The sequence below is a fragment of the Ochotona princeps genome, chromosome 7 (assembly GCF_030435755.1).
Source record: "Ochotona princeps isolate mOchPri1 chromosome 7, mOchPri1.hap1, whole genome shotgun sequence".
Classification (NCBI taxonomy): Eukaryota; Metazoa; Chordata; class Mammalia; order Lagomorpha; family Ochotonidae; genus Ochotona; species Ochotona princeps.
This window is the reverse complement of record NC_080838.1, coordinates 7,687,427-7,709,986: the sequence shown is the minus strand read 5'-3', so window position 1 is coordinate 7,709,986 and position 22,560 is coordinate 7,687,427. Positions and strand designations below refer to the sequence as shown.

Here is a 22,560-nt window from a genome sequence, read left to right as displayed (position 1 = left end):
TTGTTTCAGATTTGCCGAACAAGAAATACAAGTACTCTTACTAAGCCAGAAATGTCTTAATCATGATTGAAAATGATGACATCAGCATTTATTGAGAGACAATATAAAAAACAAAGTGCACTCCTCAGTTCTCCACAAAACTGCTTATTATGTTAACACAAACTCACTGAATTTATTGTCAAGGGGAAAACAAGTATCTACTGACTAAAGAGTATGCTTATTATTAGATCAGATATTACAGCACTTTTTTTTTGCTTGGTTTCTAAAAGGCCTTAGATTAATTCTCAATTTCAATGACTGTATTATACAACCTCCTTCTTGATTTCCCAAAGTACCTGGGGGACTTCAAAAAGTTTATGGAAGGTGAAATTAAAAGGTAAGTTTATTTTCTGCATAAAAATTTTTGAAATCCTTGCATGCAGAGATCTTTTAAAAGTTCATAAAAATAAGTGTCATGAAAAATTATGCATGGGGGTCAGTGCTGTGGCTCACTGAGTTAAGCCACTGCTTTGGACCCAACATCTCAAATCCAAGTGCTCTTCACTGCTCTGCTTCCAATCCAGCTCCCTGCTACTGAACCAGGGAAGGCAGAATATGGCCCAAGTGCTCCGGCCTCTGCCACCCAACACATTATGCCTAGACAGAGTTCTTGGCCCCTAGCTCTGGCCTGACCCAGCCTAGGCCATTGGGGTCATTTGAGGAATGAATCAGGGAATGGAAGATATTTCTGTGCTATTCTTTTAAATAAATTTGTAAAACATCTTTTTAAAAAATCCTTTAACATAAACGTCTCCTTTTATCCTACAGGCTTTCTAACCCAATTCAATTTTTATTGTACCTATGATGCATCGCTTCTCAACCTTTTGGCTAAGATCAAATGTATTGTACCTATGATGCCCGCCTGTGCCCAAGCACTGGTCCTGGAACACAAAACAGTCTCAATAATGTTCTGTGATCATGTTATTAAAAACAACCAACATTTGTTCAGCAACATTTGCTCAGCGCTAAGTTACATGCCATTTCTAAGTTCAAGGCAATCCATGGTGGAGGTGGAATGAGGCTGAAGGACCTGTGACACATATACAAATGCTCTTTCAGATTTCATAATCCCTGGCTCCCTTCTAAATGGACAGTCCATAAATTATACATTAAAAACCTCCTGAGTTATTTCCTTATTCCACCTCTGCCACTAGAGCATTAATTCATTTTCTTAAAAATTATTTCAAAGTAAGGATATAAAAGAAAGAGGGAATTTCTATGATCCAGATAACAGCAGCCAGAGTTCGAAGCCGAGTGCTCCGAACTCCATCCAGGTCTCTCACCTGGCTGGCAGGGACCAAGGACCTACCCATCACCTGTTGCCTCAGGGTGTACATTAACAGGGAATTTGACTGATCAGAGCGAGAACTCTGACACAGATAAGGACCTTTTCATCCCAAGCAGGGCATCTTAACTGCTACACCACCAAGCCTGCCTGCAGACTGTTTCACTCTTTAATGACGAGCAGACCCCACGATTCAGTCTTCATTCTAGATTCCGCTCTGCATCTAGCACACTCTCTTGTACACACAAAGACCTAATAGATGTCTGATGTTTAAGGAAGGCAAAGAACAAATTACAACGGTAGAAACTGAGGAAAAGAAGAAATCCTAATGAGCTAACAGACTGGCTTATTTTTGCTTTATTTTCTCTTCTTAGCCCTATAAGCCTTCATGAGGCCAAAGACCTGAGGCAGCCAATCTGCACAGCCTTTTGGCGAACCCCGTTCAGGGATCTGCCCCAGGTTACTGGCCTGTCGGTCACGGCAGAATTAGACAGGAGCCGCCAGCACAGTCTCCTTGGGATGTGGCAGAGTGAGCAGGGTGCGCTCTGGGAGCCCAGACTCGTCCCGTCAGGAACAGGGCACACTGAGCGAGCCCTCCCAGAGCCCAGCTCCAGCCTGCTCATCCGGGACAGTAGGGGGCGCCTAGTCCCGGCCCCTCCCCCTGGCTCCTGCAAGCTGCACTTGTTCCCGTAGGATCTCTTCAGTGTCTGAGGGTGAAGACCACAGGAGAGGAACCCACTCAAGAGGAGAAGCTGGTCCTGTCAGCTGCTCCCAGCTGCTCCTCTCCCTGGGGGACCTGAGCCCAAGAGCAGAAAGTGCTGCTGCTGAGGAGACATGGGCCCTGCAGGCTGGGGTGCCTTCCTGCTCTTCCTTCTGCTCGGGATCTCAGGTGAGCCTGCGGGCTGAGGTAAAGCTCGGGCAGGCAGTTTTCCTCAGGGCAGGGGGCAAGGGACCGCCATCACACTGCAAGTCAGTCAAGAACACCTTTACGTTTCCCACTCTGCTCTCTCTAGGTGCAGAAAAGGAAAACCCGATGAGTCTTTTGGAGTCAAGTAAGGCAGCTCAGCCGGAGGCAGCCGGCAGGGCCTGAGGGAGGGGAAGCTGTGGGAGCAGAGCCGGGAGAAGAAGGGCTGGAGGGCTGGGCAAGAGGGTCCGGATCCTAGGCAGGGCTTCTAGACCTTTCTCCTCCGTGTCGGCAGTCTGTGGGCGGCCTGCAGTCACATCGGGGATCGCCTCGGGCCGACAGGCCACCGTGGGCCAATGGCCCTGGCAGGCCAGCATCCGCCAGGGCTCACTGCACATCTGCTCGGCCACTCTTATCTCGAAGAAGTGGGTCCTGACCATGGCAAGCTGCTTCTGGTGAGTGCTGGTCTTACAGCGGACAGCCACCATGGCACTTGGGTCTCTGGAGTTTCTGGGTGGAGGCTGAGGAGGTGTTTGTTTTGTTTTAGTTTTGTAATTGTCAAGCACAGTACATTCCGGTTCCCACGCTGCCAGTCTTTCCCCTCCAAGCTTGCACACAGCAGACATTCCCCCAGAAGAGCCACCACCTTACAGCACCGCTCATTTTCACGTCACTCTCCATGCACAGTCCAGAGGCCCCTTCACACTCCCTGTGTCAGTCAATGTATTTCTCATGGTTTGAATGCCACACTTTTGCTAACACTCAAACCTACATCTCTATCCTAATCCTGATATGTTCCCATTTGGATGGCTCAGAGGTAGTTCAAGGTAACATGATCAAAACAGAGCTCTTTTTTGTTTTGTTTTGTTTTTCTGCACCACTCCTGTCTCCTAATCTGTCTTCCTGATTTCATTCAACAGTATACACAGCTGTAAAGCCTGACACTGTCCTTCATTCTGCACACCCAATGTATATGGCTGTCATGCTATTTCTACTTAATAATATACTTTGACTCTAACATAGCTGCAATGTACTGCAATATGCAATACTTTCTGCCATTTCCATGTACACAAAAACTGATTTTTAAAAAATTATTATTGGAGGGCCTGGCACAGTGGCCTAGTGGCTAAAAGTCCTCGCCTTAAATGCACTGGGATCCCATATGGGCGCCGGTTCTAATCCCAGCTGCCTCACTTTCCATCCAGCTCCCTGCTTGTGGTCAGGGAAAGCAGTCGAGGACAGCCCAAAGCCTTGGGACCCTGTACCCATGAGGGAGACCCGGAAGATGCTCCTGGCTCCAGGCTATGGCTCGGCACAGTTCCGGCCATTACAGCAGCTTGGGAAGTGAATCAGCGGACGGAAGATCTTCCTCTCTGTCTCTCCTCCTCTCTGTATATCTGACTTTGTAATAAAAAAAAATAAACAAATCTTAAAAAAAAATATTATTTGAAAGGCAGGGAGAACAAGAGAGTACAATCTCATTTGCTAGTACATTTCCCAGATATTCACAACAGAGCTGCGGCTGGGCTGTCAGGGCCAGGAACAAAATCCAGGTCTCTTCCAGGGATGGTAGGAATCCTGTCACTGGAGTTATGGCTGCCTTCCTGGTTTTCCTCATTAGCAGGAAGTTGGACTCAGGCATGGAAGGCCGGAATTGAAAGCAGGTAATCCAATATGGGATACAGGTGTTTGAACTGCAAAGCTAAATGCCCAACTCCCAAAAAGTGAGTTTGTTCGTTTGTTTTTTTAAGTCAGAGAACAGATCACAGGAGCTAGCATTACAGCTCAGTAAATTAAGCTGCTAGCCAAAATGCTGGTGTCCCATATGAACACCCTTCTGATCTAGCCCTCTGCTGAAGAACCTGGCAGGGCAGCAGAAGATAATCCAAGTGCTTGGGTGTCTGACACCTAAATGGGAGACCTGGACAGAGCCTCGGGACCCGGGATCATGGCTTTGTCCTGGCCCAGCCCTAGCTACTGGGGCCATTTGGAGAGTGACCCAGTGGACGGATACTTTTTTGCGTGATCTAATTCTGTCTTTCAAACAAATAGGATAATTCTTCAAAACAACCAAAGACAAGACATTATGTCACTCTCTCCTTCAAATTCTCCAATGGCTGACCAAGCAACAAGAAAAAAACCCAGACACCTAACTGAGGCCAACAGCCGTGAATTAGCAGTCATCTGCTAACTTTTCCAACCTTTTCATTCTGTTTCTAGAGAGCAACTGCCAAGTTCCAAGCACCTTCAGGGCCTTTGCATTCCCTTGGTCTGGAATGCCTTTCCTTTTATCTCTTCTTTAACCTTTTATGACCTGGAAGTTACTGCTTCAACAAAGTTACTTCTTCACTGATTCTTCAATCCAAAGACTCTTCCCTTTCCCTTTTATTGCTTCAAATCCTGAGTTTTCTTTTTAACATTTATCACAATTTTAGATTTTGAACTGAACTTATTAGTCTGTTCCTTGCTTCCCATCCCTTCTCCTTGATACACATACACACCTTAAGTGCACAGTCCAAGGGGAGAACAGGGGGGAGGGGAGGGAATTTAAGGGAGGGACAAGGGAAAGCCCAGTGCCAACTAAATTGTATCAAAAAAGCCAATTAATAATAATAAAAAAGAACATAGTCCTATAGGGGCCAGATCTTGTCTATCTTAGTTTCACAGTCTCCAGAGAGGCTCAGTGCTTTTAAAATGCTATGAAGAGCTAATGGAAAAATGCAACTTTCAGAACAATGAGCTTTGCAGGGATACCCCCCAGAGGAACCACAAGAAACTTATGGTATTTGTTCTCTTCTTCTCAGGTCAAAGGATGTCACAAAATACAGTGTATTGGTGGGGTCACTCCAGATCACTGGACACCCAGACCCCAGAATGACGATAATTCCTGTATCCCGGATTATTACCCATCCTGACTTCTCAGGAAACATATTTGGCGCCCTTGCTGTGGTAGAACTGGCCTACCCAGTTTCTTATGGCCCTGTGGTCCTGCCCATCTGCCTGCCCTCACCTGAGGTTCAGCTGAAGAACACATCCTACTGCTGGGTGACTGGATGGGGCTATTCCGGAACACACCAATGTGAGGATAAGCAGATTTTTCTCAACCATATTTCTTCAACTGACATTCTGTCTCGTTATCCCACCCCTAACATCAGATCTCCTGACGTTTCTAGGCAATTACTCTGGGATACTACAGACTTCAGATTTTCCTTGATTCTTTGCTTCATTTGTAATGATAATTATAATAAAAAGATTTGTCTGAAAGAGACAGATGGAGAGACAAAGACATCTTCCACCTGCTAGTTTACTTCCCAGATGGCTGCAATGGCCGATGCTAGGCTAGATCAGAGCTAAGAGATTCTTCCGGATCTCCCAACTGGGTGGCAGGGCCCAAACACTTGAACCATCTTAAGATTATTTTCCCAGGTATATTAGCAGGAATCTGGATCAGAAGTGAGGAGCTAGGACTCAAACCAGCACCCATATGGGACGCTGGCACTGCAGATGGTTGCTTTATGCACTATAACACAACACTGGACCCTCCATATTTCTTGCTATAATTTCTTCTAATATCTGCTTTTGTTTTTGCTTAATAATAATGAAAATACCTTAGGAGCAAATAGAACAGGGCAATGAAAAGAGGATAGTTATGCTGAATCTGAGACATAATAGTGTTCCCTATACACCTTGTTGGAGCATGGGTAGGTAGGTGGATATGGAAAGCAGAAATGAAAGTGTGTTCAGGAAAGTAAGGCCACTCAGTCCCAGGAAATTGATCAGATTTGCAAGTAAAATAGAGCTTCATTCCTGGGCCAATGATTTTGATTATTCTTAGCTTATTATATCAGCCCCTTATTTCTTCTAAAAATAAGAAAAAAATTCCAAAGACAAGCCATTTAATTGGTATCATTACTATTTCAGGTTTTCCAAATGACAGGAATATTCTGCTGCTGACTTGTGCTGAGGAAGAGCCACTGTCTTTAGCATTGTGTACAGTCAAGCAGCTTGGCCTTTAGGCTACTTACCAAATCAGGATGCCACCTAACAGGAGAGCAGGACATTAGAACTGCTGTCTCCGAAAGTCAGCAAAAGATTCTGTATTTATAAAAGCTACTTCTAATTCTTTCTGTTCCTACAGACAGCAAGACATCTTACACACTAAAGGAACTGAGGGTGCCTCTCATTGACCTCCAAACATGCAATAACTATTATCAAAATGCAAACTTGACGAACAGAAAAGAGTTCATCATCAGTGAAGCCACGATTTGCTCCCTGATCCCAGTGAAACACATGGATCAGTGCATTGTAAGAATTAGGCATGTTTCATAGCCCTTCCATTCTCCAGAATCCTTCCTCCACATCTTGTATTTTCAGAGTCCCAGGGTGAGCCCAGCAGTGTCTTCGTAGGCCCTGACTCCTTCCCTTAGCAATGTACACTAACTAGCCAACTTTTCTTTCCTTCTCAGGGCAATAGAGGAGACCCTCTGATGTGTCAAGTTGATGATTTCTGGGTCCTGGCAGGAATTGTGACCTGGGGAACAAACTGCATTCAAACCAATGAGCCTGGAATATATACAAACATCAGCTTCTACAAATCCTGGATTGAGAAGACAGCCATCTCATTTACTGAGCTTTCTGCTACGCCCTGGATAGACCTTTCGGGGCTCCTCCCTGTGATGCTTTTGCCTCTGATTTTTCTGGGCCCACCCTAACTACTTAAGGTCAGTATGGCTAGGAAGAAGTGACAACTGAAAATAAAGAAAAAGGAAAACACTTTAAAGAATCATCAAGACTGATGTAAGTTTGCCTTCCCCTAAACCTAATCTTGTTGCCTTTTTCCCCCCAGGTCAGCCTCAAAAGCAAGATCCCCAGAGTAAATATTTGAAAGCATGAATATCCTTACTGGTCATAACACAACACATAAACATATTGAAAATCACACTATACCACATAGAAACGTATGATTATCTTTCAATTAAAATATTTCTTTAAATGAATTGATTCTATCATTTTGTTCCCATTCACTCATTTGATGAAACTGGAGACAAGGAATGGGAAATCAGAGCAGCACGGAACTTTAGGGCCAAAAGGAATCTGGAACTCAGCTGGCCCACATTTTGTAGATGAAAAAGCTGAGGACCAAGACAGCTTGTCCTTATTTTAATCTAAATTGAAAACTATCTGGACTAGACTAGTCTGGATTCTGCAGAATAAGTATGGATTTGGAAGGTTGAAGGGTTCCCAGTCAGGCAGCCCAGGCTGGAAAAGCCTAGGTAATATTCAACTTTTAGTACAATAAATGATTCCCAAAATGTGGTAGGTGAAAACAGCCACCAGTGGTCTGAGTTTCTGTCAGTAATCAGGGGGGCTTAGATTGATTGCTTGTTATGGCTCAGGGCCTTTCATAAGACTACCATTGGGGCTGGTGTTGTAGCACAGCACATAAAGCCACAGCCTGCAATGCTGGCATCCCATATGGGCCCTGCTGTATGTCCCAGCTCAGTTCCCATCCAGCTTCCTGCTAATATTCTGGGAAAAGCAGCATAAGATTACTGAAGTGTTGGGCCCATGCTACCCAGGCAGGAGACTCTTCCTGGCTCTTGTTTCAGCCTGGCCCAGTGGTAGAGACTAGAGCCATGTAGCAAGTGAACCAGCAGATGGAAGATCTGTCTTCTTCTCTGCAAATCTGACTTTCATAAGTAAATAAATCTTTAAAAAAAATTACCACTGTCCCAGCCACTGCTACTGTTATCTCAAGACTGTACTGGGAAACAGTCTGCTTGCAAGATATGCCTGTTGGCAGGCCTCAACAGATCCACTGCTAAGCTTACTCCAGTCTCCCAGCAGAACTGCCTCATGCCAACTGGCTTCCTCCAGAGTGAATGATCTAATGCAGGGAAAGAGAGTATCAAACATGGAAGCCACAGGTTTTTTATAACCTAATCTCAAAACAAAACACATCCCCTTACTTCCTATTCTTTTCTTTTTTTTACTTCCTATTCTATTTTTTTTTTCCAGAGTTATCTTAAAGGTAGAGTTAGAGAGGTAAAGATAGACAAATTTTCATCCCCTAGTTCATTCCCCAAATGGCCACAATGGTGAAGGCTGGGCCAGACTGAAGCCAGGACACTGGAACTCCATCAGGTTATCTCACGTAGATGGCAGGGGCCTAGCATGCCAGCCATTTTCCTCTGTTTTCTCAATGGCATTAGCAAGGAGCTGGACTGAAAGTGGAGCAGCCAGGACTTAAACCAGCACCCATATAGGATGCTAGCATCACAGGGAATGGCCTTAACCCACTATACCACAAAGCCAATCCTTGTATTCTATTCTTAGTCATTGGTCCAGGAAGTGTGACTATCAGGCAAGATTACTGGGGACCATCTTGACTCCTTTTTCATGTACCAAGTGGGGAAGACGGGGAGGAGCCTGGCACAATGGTTGAGGCCACTTGGGGATGAGACCCACTATCAGAGTTCCAGTCCTAGCTCCTCTGCTTCTGATCCTGCTTCCTGCTAATGTGAACTCTGAGAGGCAGCAGGATTGGTTCAGGTAACTTTGGTCCCCACCACCCATACAGGAGACCCAAACGAGTTTCATGCTCCTGGATTCAGCCTGCTCTAGCCTTGGGTGTTGTATTTGAGGAGTCAACCAGTAGATGTAGATTTTCTCCACAAATGGCCACAACAGCCAGAGCTGAGCCAATCTGAAGCCAGGAACCAGGAGCTTCTTCCACGTCTCCCATGTGGGTGCAGGGTCCTGAGGCTTTGGGCTGTCCTCGACTGCTTTCCCAGACCACAAGCAGGGAGTTGGATGGGAAGTGGGGCTGCCAGGACACAAACTGACTTGCATATGGGATCCTGGTATATGCAAGATGAGGGAGGATTTAGTCAGTAGGCTACTGTGCAGGGCCAAACTATATAAACTTTTAAAATGAATCCAGACTGGGGCTGGAAAACTAAGGTTCACTGCATTTGGTAATCACAGATGCAATAGAGGCATAAAGTGGCTTTAAACAGAGGCTTTCAGAAGATAACTCCTCCTGGATCTCCCGCTGACCTCACCCACGGAAAGCACTTCACAGCTGGCACAACTTCAGGGAGACTTATTAGTGACTGTTCCAATGTGCAACAATCTGGGACCACAGAACATTCTAAGAATGTATTTCATATGTGAGATATCTGGCTGCATCATTCCTTTTCCTGGTTCTCTGGTATACAGAGAAGAGTTAAGAACAGGGATCTGAACAGCAGCCAGAGCTGAGCTCACTTATTAATTTCATCATTTAAAGTACCAATGTTGTGTATCACTTGAAATGTAGAATAAAACAAAATAAAAGGGAGTTATGAACAAGAACAAAGCAAAGATCCCTTGCTCAAATATTATTAAATACCAAATAAAATATTTGTTAAAAACTGACAATCTTCATTCATTTGCAAAAATAATTGCAAAATAAATAAGTTAAATCTGCGCCATTAAAAAGTTTTCCCATACATAGTAAGGTACTAAGAACTTCAAAAAATTCCCAAATGTAACTAATATACAAATAATAAGCAGGATTCAAAGAATTATTATAGTTTATTCTCAAAGGGATACTGTTCATGTCAGTAAAATTTCATCAGATTTTTTAAAAATATGGCAACACTACAGGATTGCAAGCAAGGAATATGACATTATGAAAAAGTATGAGATTCTAAATAAGTAAAAAAGATAAAAGAACATGAAAGAAACAATCTAGATACCAGAGCCAATAAACATAGGAGATAAAGGAGGTTAGAGAATCATAAAATAAAATAAAATAATCTCAGAGTGCTGACAGCTCAACATTTAAGTTTGCCTTTCAGGAAATCTTAGATGATCCTTATACTTCAAACTACAAGGCTGGGAAATTGTTCACTGCTGGGAATGTGAACTGTTTTCACTAATCAGTACTACTGCACCACTCCTTGCTCACCAGAATCCTTTAAAATTTAAACTTCACAAGTATAAGAAAAGAACAGTTATTTTAATAAATGCATATATTACATATTTTAGGAATAAACTAAACTTGGGTACTTGGGTATTATCTCAAGGCAACATACTAGGAATGATGCATAAGAAACCTTTAATATAATCAATCACAGAATGAATGGATTGAAGAGCAATATTTTTTTTTAATTTTATAATACAATTCCATAGGCTGTGGGGTTTCCTTTACTCCCTCTCCAACCCCCCACTGATTTCCCCTATATTATTGCAATAGCATAGTCCTTCATAAGCAGTCATAAATCCATCATTCTGCTATTTAAGTTTATCCAGACATTGTGGGCATGGACAATGGCAGAGAGTCCATCATTCTATTGGAAGATCAATAATATTAAGAAGGGGGATGGTCAGTGTGGAGTCCAAAAAGGGAGAATTAAATAAAACTACATGTATTAAAGCTGTTATAAACATAAAAGCTGCATTTACTCAGAAAAACATGCTCTATAATAGAGAAGTACTTTTTAGTCAGGTTTTATAAAACAGGATATTTCATCTTGGCAAGTGAAATGCTCTTGATATTCGTCACCTCCAATTGTTCTAGTCTTACACCTCCCCAAACCATCACCCATTAACTCAAATGGCTTCCCTACTTAGAACCAAGAAGGGTGGCCCTGGATGAGAAAAAAGAAAATCTGGAATAATGGTTTAAAACAATTGCCCTCAATGAAAATAACCATAAGTCTTCTAAAATGTAGTGTGTTGGTCACTTGAACTTCATCTATTCTAAGTGCTCTGAAAAGGCCTGAATCCTAAATGCTAAAAAAGCTACAAGCCCACAGTGAAGACAGAAATGACTTGAGCTGAGTCACGCTTCCTATTAAAGATCTACCTAAGCATGTTCTTCGTGTGACATAACATCTTTATCTAATCTGTTAACCCTCACAAGAAATTGCATTTACTTTATGACCCTTCTATATTATGTACTATGCCGATCCTCTTTAAGATTTAATTTATTTGAAAGAGAAATAGAGAAAGAAATGGATCATCTGCCATCTAAAGGTTTACCAGTCCAAGAGCAGTGCTGGTTGGGGATAGTCAGGCTGAAAAGAGAGAAAGGAAATTTCACTGAGGTCTTCCACGTGAGTGGCAGGGGCCCACTTCCGCCACCTTCTGCTGCCTTCTCAGGCACACTAGCTGGAAACCGGATTGGACATGCAGCAGCCCAGGAAGCATCTCTGATGGGATGCTATTTCCAGCAGTGGATTAACTTGCTGTGTCACAGCATAGACCCATATGCCAATCACTTTAAACATTATCTTATTTAATTTTAATCAACTCAAGAATATATCATCTGTCTTATTTTTACAAGTATAAACAGACATCCAAATTGTTAAATAGACAGCTTAAAATCACACAGCTAAGATGGTAGAAAAGGATGAAGATGAGTTTAAACAGATGAAGAATCATTAGCCAGGATGAAGTAGAGAGGGTACAATTCCAGAAAATAGGAGACAACAGCCTGAAGCCAGAGGGACACCTGGACACCTGTGGGCATGGGGACATGGGGAAGCAGAGCAGACAGCAGAGTGGTGTTGCAGTGACCAGATACTCAGCAGTGGTCAGAAAAATACTCAAGAAGTAAGGGACTCTATTAAAAGGCTGAAAGTAAGAGTTATGGGAGCTCCATAAAGAACAGTAAGAGAAGCTGGGTTTAAAGATGTACTCAATGAAATAGCAAATGAAAATTTCCCTAATATGGAGAAAGAACTGGGAAACAAAATACAAAAAAGGCACAGAATTCCCAACAGGATTGACCAAAAGCGATCTTCACCATGAAACATGACAATCAAGCTCTCTTCAATCAAACATAAGGAAAAGATTCTGAAACGTACATGTGAAAGAAAAATAAATTAACATATAGAGGAACCCAATCAAACTCACAGCTGACCTCTCAGAGGAAACTATACAGGCCAGAAGAGAACGGAGTGACATATTCCAGATTCTAAAGGGAAAACATTGTCAGCCCAGCATAACTTTCCCAGCAAAGCTTTCCTTTGTCTTTGGGAATAAAATAAAATTCTTCCAGAGAAAAGAAAACCTGAAAGAATTCCCCTCTTCCAGATCTGCCATACAAATGATGCTTAAAAATGTTCTACTGACAGAGAAAATAACACCTATCAAAACAAAAGACAAACTTGGAGAATATCCCAATGACAGAAGATGACTAAATCAAATAATGAACAAATTAGCTATCACATATAGCTTTCTTACAGCTTCTGAGTATCAGAATCACTAAAGATGGCAATCATTTAACATTAAAATGTCACTTGAGTTTACTGGGGACTTCTCATCTTCCTGTGAATGCCTTACTGGCATACACTCATTGGCAGAATCACTGCTATTCTGCATAACAGCGGCTGATGAATTTAGTGATTGATGAATCTGATGACAAATTTAGGAGAAAATGATCATGAATACCTTTTTTGCAGTTCTGTAGAGGTGAATATTGTACCTGATGGTCATACTATCATGATGCCAGAGAAGGGACGCTATCAAGCTGAGATCTATCATTCAGAGGTTACAGGAATGTGTACTGCAAGTGTGGACACTGGAGAGGTCTTCAAAGGCAAGGAATTACTGTCACTGTTCAAATCAGAAATGGAAAGGCTTTTGAAATACCCTATGGCTGTAAATTAATCAATTAATCAACAGCAAGGTATCACCGACCTAAGCCAAAATCTGTAGTATCCTCATTTTCTCTCACGTAGAAACCTCTTGAGAAACCCTCCCCAACCCCAGGAGTATCTGCAGCTGTGATTGGTCCCTGCCTTGCTCTGACATCACAAGAACCAACATTTATACAAGTGCCTGCTGGACAGCAATTGGTCAATTTCTTGCACTGACTTCATAAGGAGCCCTGTGATGACAGAGCTCCCACAGCCTATAATACGCCTGGGTTTTTGTCCACCTTACCAGGGAGCTATTTTGGTGACCTGTGTGACTTGGACTCATCTAGCGTTTGCAACTGTTAGTGGTATATGATGTTCTATTTGGTTTATCCATCTTCCCAGTTTGTTTTAGTTTGTTATTTTCTACCTAGTTACTGTTTTTCCCCTTTGTCTTATTCATTTCTTGTGCCCCCCACTTTTAGATAGCTAGCGTGGTTAGATTTATCAGTGTCAGTGCTGTTAGATCGCGCTGCTTTGTGTGGTTTTTTTTTTTCAAGTTTCTGTCATGTCTCCATTTTTTAAATTATTATTATTTATTATTTTTAATTCATTAATTACATTGTATTATGTGACACAGTTACATAGATACTTGGGTTCTCCCCACCCCTCCCCAAACCCTCCCACCATGGTGGATTCCTCCTCCTTGTTGCATAACCACAGCTCAAGTTCAGTTGAGATTCCCCCATTGCAATGTGTGGCTTTCTTGTTTGTTGATTTCAGTTTTGGTTAGATAACCCTTAGTCTTGCCATCCCATACTAGTGTTGTCAGCTTAGATAGTGTTGTGTCTTAGTTATCTTAGCCTCTAGTACCCTGGTCAACCTTTTTTTCTTCTCTTAGCACAGTTAGGGCTGCGTATTAGAGTTTGTCAATCCCTTAGAGCAGTTGAGAGACAGAGTAGTCAGGGATCACCCAGTGGAAAGCCAGCATCAAGTTAGAACTGGAATTCTTTTCCATTCTCAGCTGGGACACCTTTGGCATGGTGGTACTAGCCTGACAAGGAGGACAATCCCTACAGCATGAGGGACCTGTCGCGTGAAACAGACATCCTCAGCAGCCTGCAACATGTCCACATCATTCAGCTGCTGTAGGTGGGCTGAGTGGACTGGCACCTCTGGGCATGGAGCTGGTGGGCAGAGGCACCCTGAGGAGCTACATGATGAACTGTGGCGGCCTGGAGGAGGACAAGGCCAGGGACCCGTTGGGCCAGGTGCTGGAGGCCGTGGAGTACTGCCACAGGCAGTGTGCAGCACAGAGACCTCAAGACAGAGAATAGTTGCTGGACTCCAACCTGCATGTCAAACTGGCAGACTTTGGGTTCAGCCACCAGCTGCCTGAGGGCCAGTTGGTGAGAGGCTTGTGCATCCAGGACTCCTGATTACAGTGCCCAGCAAGTATTCCCGATCAGGCCATATGACCCTTTCAAAGCTGATGTGCGGAATGTGGGAGTCATCCTATTTAGGATGCTGATGGCTTACTTGCTCTTCAAGGGGGCGGACGAGATGAAGCTGCGGTGCTCAGTGCTGTGCGGGAGCTACATGATGCCTTTTGTGGTGAGCCCAGAGCTACAGGACCTCCAGGGACGGCTGCTCACCTGGGACCCCTACCAGAGGCCATGGCGGCACAGGCTTCAAAGCATAGGCCAGGCAGTGTACTTAGTTTAAGCCCTGCCCAGAGAAAAAACAGGACACGGAGGTCACCCTCATGCAGTTCCCTGGGGGTTTCTGAAGACCCAGAAGCCCAGCAGTACCTGCAGGGCCTGGGGTTGCTGCTAGTCTCTGAGGAGGTGATGCCTCAGGCACTGGGGGCTACAGTCTGGGGCAGAACACACAGAGTAAGGAGCACCACTCGCTCCATGAGAAGGGCTCAAACTGGACCTCAGGCTCCAGGCATAGTCTGACTATACTGCAGAGGGTGCCTTGGCTCACGGACCGGAGGGAGGGGCAAGTGAGCCTAGCCTGAGCAGCCATGAGCACCTATCACCTCAGGGTCAGCAGGAGTCCAAGCCCATGTCACCCAGTACAAGTCCTATGCTTGCCTCTCGCCACCCTGGCCAGGAGAGGACCCCTAGTCCCAGAGCCTGTCCCTGTGGACTTCCCGTCCACCCACAGCCCAGCAGCCGAGCCAAGGAGCCTGGGACCCCAGCAGCCGAGCCCAAGGAGCCTGGGACCCCAGCAGCCGAGCCCAAGGAGCCTGGGACCCCAGCAGCCGAGCCCAAGGAGCCTGGGACCCCAGAGGCCAAGCCCGTGGAGGCGTCCCCCTCCACCCCTATCACCAGAAGCAGTGAAGACCAGCTGCAGAGGTTCCTGCAGCAGGAGTCAGAGGAGCCTGGGAGCTCAGCTGCCAGCTCGGCCGGAGCTGGCAGGGCCTGGGCAGAAGAATTGGCAGGATGATCATGAGGTTCCTGAGACGAGCTGCTGCATGGAGCCAGCCCCAGACACCAACAGCTGCCCTGGCATCCACAGCCGAAAGCCAGTAGTACCCGCTAGACTGATTCAGGGCAACCCAAGAGCAGGGGTCCCCAAGCAAGGTTGCCTGAGGTTGTTCTTTCCCTTGAGGCTTGAGTGGGATTCTCATGAATAAAAATCAGAACTTCATACAAAAAAAAAAAAAAAAAAAGGATCTGACTTGTTTAGTATGAGGAACAAGCAACCACTGGTCACTCATAAAAAAAATAGTGAAAACTAAAAAAGGCATAGTAGTTCGAGGTGAATTAGTAAGGAAAAACAAATAACCTTTTTCTAGATAAAACACATGACTGAATATACTCTCTTTAAAACACAAAAGCAGAAAAAAAGGAACTATTTTGCCCAACATTTCCTAAGGACAGACTTAGAGTATCTTGAACACTCATCCGAAAAGAAGACAAAATAAAATCTGTTCAACTAAGAAAAAAATCGCCCAGCTAATATTTAACATTTTTATACAGGATTGACTCCAAAAATTTGCCTTCTTCCACTCGGCCAAATTTCTCCCACTCATTGTTGGTAAGCTCATGTATGGCTCTTTCTCTCACCATGCTAAAACAAATGCCCTTGGGTTCTTAATTATGTGTTGCTATAGCAAGATCACTAAGGCTGGGTACTTTCTAGAGAAAAGAAAGGTTTTTTCATCTCACAGGTCTAGAGGCTCAAGGTCCAAGATTCATCAGCCCTACCAGGACAGCCCCTAGTGGATACTTTCTGAATACATCATGGTGGATGGTTACAAGGTGGCAGCACACAGACACGGTGAAACAGAGCCAGGAAATGCTAGGCTTGCTCTGAACAGCCTCTCAAACCTGACCCACTCCTGCAAGCCAGCATTAGTCCACTCAGGAGGGTGGAGACTTCATGGCCTAATCACTCTCCACCAGGCCCCAGCCCTTTCAGTTTCCACCCACACAGTACTACCATCTGCCCACCAAGCTTATGGCAGACAACCTCTGGGAGATAACCCTCTTCCAAACTACAGCAGTTTTTAGTTATTTACACTTGTTATTTATTCCCAGCTTCCATCTGCAGGTGTATGGCTCAACACAGCTTTCCTTCTCCTTTTGAAGAGGGAACAGCCTGGAGAAGACAGATAATCCTATTTATTTTCTTGACCTTCTACAGCATTTGGCATGCAGCCTATTGCAAACAGAAAATGTCAAATCTTGTTTTTTAAATAAATAAAAATCAGAGATCTAGGAACAGGTGTTTGGCTTAGCTGTTAACATGCCTGCAGTCCACAGGAGAGTCCTTGCGTCTGAATCTTCACATGGCTACCGATCCAGATTTGTGCTACTGCACACTGTGGGAGGTAGCAAAGGCTGGCTCCAGGACCTGGGTTCTGGCTGCCAATGGAGGAGACCAGGAAAGGGACACTGGGCTCCTGGCTTCAGCCTGACCCAACCTCTGCTACTGTGGGTATTTGGGCAGTGAACCAGTGGATGCAAGATCTCCCTCTCTCTGTATTGCCCTACCAACTGAAAATGCTTTTTTAAAATTTTTGTTTTAGTGAGACTTACAGACATGGAAAGCCAAACTGTAACGAAGAATTTCTTTAGTACAAGTGAGAAAAAAATTAAGGAAGATAGTTTTCCTTTTCTTTTGGCAATTAAAACAAGAGCAACATCCATGGCATAGTAGGCTAAGCCTTGGCCTTCAGTGCCAGCATCCAACAAAGGTGCCAATTCAAGACACAGCTGTTCAACTTTTCATCCAGCTCCCTGCTTGTGGCCTGGAAGAATAATAGAGGATGGCCCAAAGTCTTGGGACCCTGCACCCACGTGGGAAACCTGGATAAGACTCCTGGCTCCTGGCTCCAGATCAGATTAATTCTGGCCATTACAATCATTTGGGGAGTGCCAATGGATGGAAGAGCTCTGTGTCTCTCCTCTCTGTAACTTCGCCTTTCAAATACAAACAAACAAATCTTTAAAAAATTAAACAAAAGAAGCAGCTCAATCCCTGCCAATGAGAACTGGTAAAGGATCATCAGGGCCTAGGCAAAAAGTGAGAGTAAGACTGGAGCCAGCAGAGAGGTGACTGCAGCCCAAGCATATCTTTACATTGGATAATAAGGCAAAGAGCCAGGGAGAACAAGAGCTTTATTCCAAGATAAATTTAAAATATTTCTAATGAGTATTCCTTAATTGTTTTCATTTTACTTCAAAGGCACAGACAGAGACAATTTTTTTTTTAAATTTTCTAGCTCACTCCTTAATTGCACAAAGTAGTCAGGACTGGGCCAAGCCAAATTCAGGTCTTCTAGGTGGGTATCAGGGTTTACAGTAGCAGGAAGCTGGATTAGAAGTGGAAGAGCTAGGATCAAACCAGCCATCTGGGGAAATCAAAAAAAACAGTGGATGACAGAGTGTGTCCTCAAGGAAATCAATTTATTAACTAAATCAAAACTTATTAATTAAATTGAAATGCATGACTTACAAGAAGTGGGCCCAGCACCATAGCCTAACAGCTAAAGTCCTCACCTTCCATGTGCCAGGATCCCATATGTATATCGGTTCTAATCCCTTTGGCCCCACTTCCCATCCAGCTCCCTGCTTATGACCTGAAAAAGCAGCTGAGGACGGCCCAAAGCCTTGGGACCCTGCACCCACAAGAGGCTCTATACTCCTAGCTTCGGATCAGCACAGTTCCGGCCATTGCAGCGACTTGGGGAGTGAATCAAAGGACAGAAGATCTTCCTCTGTTTCTCTTCCTCTCTGTATATCTGCCTTTGCAATAAAAAGAAATAAAATCTTTGGGAAAAAAATACATAATTCAATGTTACATGTGTAAAGAATTTGAGGCCATCAACTGACCCCAATGCCTCTACAGTACAGTAGGACAACATAAGTTACAGGGGAAAGGTGACTGGTTTGAGATCATACTACCATAGCCATGATTACAGCAGAGCAGCACTATGGACTGAAAATCAGAAGAAGCATTTGCCAAAATGATAAGATTTTGGCTTATATTTGTATTGGACTCAATGGTCCTTGATCCTCTTAAAAAATTATCTTATTTGAAAGTCAGAATTAGAGAAAGCAGAAGAGAGGGAAAAACAGAGGTCTTCCATCCACTGATTCACTCCCTGAAATGGCCACTACAGCCAGAGATGGGCTAGTCTGAAGTCAGGAGCTTCCTCCAGGTCTCCCACATGGGTGCAGAGTCCAACGACTTGAGCCATCCTCTGCTGCTTTCCCAGGTTATTAGCAAGACGATGCATCAGAACTGGAGCAGCTGGAACATGAACAGGTGACCAAATGGGATGCCAGCAACACAGGTGGTGATTTAGCTGCTATACCACCATGCGGAACCCCCATCTGATTTTTAAAAATAGGTGTTACTGGAGCCAATGCTGTGGCATAGCAAGTTAAGCTGCTCCTGCAACACCAGCACTCCACATGAGCATCCATTCAAGTCCTGGTCGTTCCACTTCTCATCTATGTCTCTGTTAATGCACCTGGAGAAACAGTGAAGGATGAGCTCCTGCACACACCCGGGAAATGCAGATGAAGCTCCTGGCTCCTGGCTCCTGGCTTCAGTCTAGACACAACCACTGTGACCATCTGCCCTTCAAATAAAAACTTTGAAAAAAGTAATACTCATTTTAAAAATAAAATGAAAATAGGCAATACCTTATATAACTCAATTTCATCATTGTATCAACAAAGATTACCAACAATTCCTTCATATCATCTAATGCTCTGGTTGTTATTGTATTCCTATGATTATATCAAAGAAAATTTTTTTTACCATCAGCGTCTGTCAAATCGCGATCCAAACAAGGGCCACATAAGCCTGGGTCCTTTTTCTCCTTTAATGTTTATTTATTTATTTGAAAGTTACAGAGGTGGAGAGATCTTCCATCTGCTGCTCTACTGCCTCGCCTCCCAACAGCTCCCCTATCTCCCAGGGCTGGGTCATACCAAAGTCAAAACTCAGCAGTTTTTTCTGGGTTGCCCAGGTAGACAGCATGGGCCCAAGCACCTGGGCATCCTCTGCTGCTTTTCTCAGGCCAGTGGTGGAGAGCTGGACTAACAGTGGAGTTGCCAGGGTGAAAATCAGTGCTCATATGGAATGCCAGCATTGAAGGCATCAGCTTGACCCATCACGCCAAAATGGTGGCCCTGTCTTTTAAGTTTCTTACAATCTGGAAAGCATTTCTCTCCCTTCTCACCTTTATAGTATAGTCTTTGAAAAAAAGATTTGTTCTATTTATTCGCAAGACACAGCATGAGAATCTTGCATCTGGTGGTTCACTCCCCAAATGGTCTAATGGACAGAGCTGAGCCAGTGCAAAGCCAGGAGCTTCTCCCAGGTTTTCCACATGGGTTCATGTACTCTCCCAGGTAAATTAGTAGGAAGCTAGATTGGAAGTGGAACAGTTGGGACTCGAACCAGTGTCCACTTGAGATGCCAGCACTATAGGCAATAGCTTTACCAGCAATATCAAAGAACTGGCCCCAGCACTGACATTTTACAAAAACTGGATCAGATACTTTGTAAAATGTCCCACATTCCGGATATAACTACTTTTATTTTGTACTTGTTTGTGCTATAATTTAACTTACTTACTCCTTTATCCTTTCTACTTTCTGTAAGTGAAAGTAGTTTTAGAGTCAAACTTCACTTTGGGGGGGCAATATTTCATACGAGTTACCTTGTGTGTTGCCCTGTGTGATATCATGAGGCACAGGGAAGTGTGCTTCACTTCTAGTGATGTTAATGGTAATAGGAGGGTTCAAATGGTGGCAGCGAAAGTCCTCCATCAATCTTCCATCAAGGGCTTCAACGATTGATAACCAATCTCCCCCTGAATCAATTACTTACTGAGTGGCTACAACTGGCGACTTACCAGCCTCCAAATTCAATCATAGCCACCAGTTGGAATTCTACCCTCAACTAAGCCTATTCTGTTATTCTGAATTACAGTTTGTACAGAAAATCAAGGCAACTCATTCCTTCCTTTTACTTTTCAGTTTAAAAGCAGGATAATGATTTCATTCTTTTTACATTCAAATTTTCAGACTAAAGCAGGTGCCTCAGTTACAACCAGAGATACTTACATAATTTTTTACTTAATTTTTACATAAACCAAAATGAAAATAGTTTTACAAAACATGAAAACGAAAGGGGAAAAATAAGCTCTGTAAGTAAGCCCACCAATACACAAAGGCTAGTGCTTCAGACTTACCCAGTGATATAAATCAAAGATCTAGGACAACCACAAGACTCTTCAAGGAAAACAAGTGTCTACACAAGTGTCTGTTACTTGGATAAGTCTGTCCAGGGCCCTGCGCAGTAGCTTTGCAGCTGAAATCCTCACCTTGAACGTGCCAGGATCCCATATGGGTGCTGGTTCTAATTCCAGCAGCCCCACTTCCCAACCAGCTCTCTGCTTGTGGCCTGAGAAGGCAGTTGAGGATGGCCCAAAGCCTTGGGACTCTGCACCCGCGTGGGACACCCCAAAGAGGCTCCTGGCTCCTGGCTTTGGATTGACTCAGCTCCAGCCATTGCAGCCACCTGGGGAGTGAATCAATGGATGGAAGATCTTCCTCTCTGTATGTCTGAATTTCCAATAAAAATTAAATAATTTTTTAAAAAGAGAGAAATGTCTGTCCAGAATTGAATTTTAGCATTTCTTTACAGTAAGTAAGAAGTTACCTTTACTCCAAACATTAATTGAAGGCAAATCTCAAACTAAAGTCTGACTTTGTTTAAAAAATTACACTTAAGTTATTAGCACATCCATATATATGGTTGAAATATGAATAAAAAACCTGCTTCTTCAAAGAAATGAACACTGCAAGCTGAAATACTGTCAGAAAAAATAAGGTAAAAAGGACTGAGAAACATTACAGAATGATAAAATAACAGTGAATGACACAAGACCATAATGAATGTACAAATTGTAAAAAAAAACAGCACATATAAAATAACTCAAAACGTATGTGAACTAACATAAATGTTACAGAGTGGAAGATGACAAGTCCATCAAGTGGACACAAATGAAGACAAAGGGATCCACAAAATATGTCTGCATAAAATTCCACAGTGTAGCAGTCAGAAAAGAAGTATGCAGAGAACTGACCTCTTCCAAGTGTTCACTTGTAAAATCCTTTCCAAATGTTTCAGGAGCCAAGCATCGTAATGCGACTGTGCTGAAGGGCAACAGAGCCTGCCTCTGTCCTGCCCTAACAGCCACTGCTGCCTACTTGACCACATTTATGCAACTCCATTTTCCTTTTTAAAATTGGAAAGGCAGATTTAAAAAGAGGAGATACAGAGAGAAAAAATCCTCCATCCATTGGTTCACTCCTCAAGTGGCCACACAGCCAGAGCTGAGTCGATCCAAAGCCAGGAGCCAGGAGTTTATTCCGGGTTTCTTACATGGGTGCAGGGTCCCAAGGCTTTGGGTCATCCTCTACTGCTTTTCCAGGAACAGGATGGGAAGTGGAGCAGCCAGGACACAAACCAGTGCCCGCAAGGGATCCTGGCGCAATACAAAGATTTAGCCACTAGGCTATCATGCTGCACCCTCCTTCCTATCTTTTTAAGGACAAGGAGCAGTTGTAAATACATGTACTGGTAAATTGAAAAACAAAACTAAATTAAAAAAAAAAAAACTGCACCAAAGACTGGGAATTTGAACCTAAAATAAGGAAAAGCCTGGACAGTTTATAGGGGAATACAGAGAAAAGCCATGAAGTGTGGTTGGCCCCCACCTATTGCTGGAGAAAGCTGAGTGTCTGGTTTGCATCCTGTTAGAAGGCATTGTGATGTCATTAATCTAGAGCTCCCTCGCAGCTCTGACCTCCAGGTCTGTCCTACGACAATTCCAATGTCACTGTTACACAGTTGTCTGCACTACTTTGCTGGGACTGCCGTAAGTTTCACACTACCACACACTGAGTAACTTTATTTTCTTACAGTTCCACAGGTCAGAAGCCTGAGACCAAGGTGCCATTAGGGTTGGCTGTTTCTTAGGACCATGAGGACAGGATTTGTTTCAGGCCTCCTTCACCTGTAGCAACCATTTTCCTTCTCTCTGTGCATGTCCATGCCCACATTTCCTCTTTTAAGAATATGATTATCGATCTTGCTGTAACCTAAACATCTCTTTATAGATCCTATCTCCAAATATGGTCACATTCTGACATAACTGGTAT

At 43.8% G+C, this 22,560-nt stretch overlaps 2 protein-coding genes across 12 annotated transcripts in view; one reads left to right on the top strand and one right to left on the bottom strand.

Moving 5' to 3' along the window:
- The window catches only part of SH3D19 (SH3 domain containing 19), a 218,617-nt gene that overhangs the window by 159,292 nt on the left and 36,765 nt on the right, over positions 1-22,560 (bottom strand). For 2 of the 11 annotated variants that reach the window (XM_058666778.1, XM_058666766.1), the window contains exon 2: positions 22,117-22,152. The exons of 7 other annotated variants lie outside the window; for them this stretch is intronic. In XM_058666778.1, coding sequence (XP_058522761.1) covers positions 22,117-22,152 — 36 coding nt within the window. Of the gene's footprint in view, positions 1-22,116; positions 22,153-22,560 lie in introns of those variants that run through there. 2 more of the 11 variants (XM_058666765.1, XM_058666769.1) reach the window with 1 other exon arrangement.
- Positions 2,018-7,221, top strand: LOC131480796 (serine protease 33-like). Its single transcript, XM_058666779.1, has 7 exons — positions 2,018-2,213; positions 2,338-2,376; positions 2,524-2,683; positions 5,033-5,307; positions 6,367-6,533; positions 6,695-6,949; positions 7,075-7,221. Exons 1-6 carry the CDS (start codon positions 2,159-2,161, stop codon positions 6,938-6,940), a joined length of 942 nt encoding a protein of 313 aa, XP_058522762.1. The 5' UTR covers positions 2,018-2,158; the 3' UTR covers positions 6,941-6,949; positions 7,075-7,221.

Bases quoted from the DNA above. Each gene is read 5' to 3' on its own strand.
- LOC131480796 (XM_058666779.1), top strand. From the start codon at position 2,159: ATGGGCCCTGCAGGCTGGGGTGCCTTCCTGCTCTTCCTTCTGCTCGGG. The intron at 2,684-5,032 runs GTGAGTGCTGGT...TCTTCTTCTCAG, and splicing joins ACCATGGCAAGCTGCTTCTG to GTCAAAGGATGTCACAAAAT. The intron at 6,534-6,694 runs GTAAGAATTAGG...TTTCCTTCTCAG, and splicing joins AACACATGGATCAGTGCATT to GGCAATAGAGGAGACCCTCT.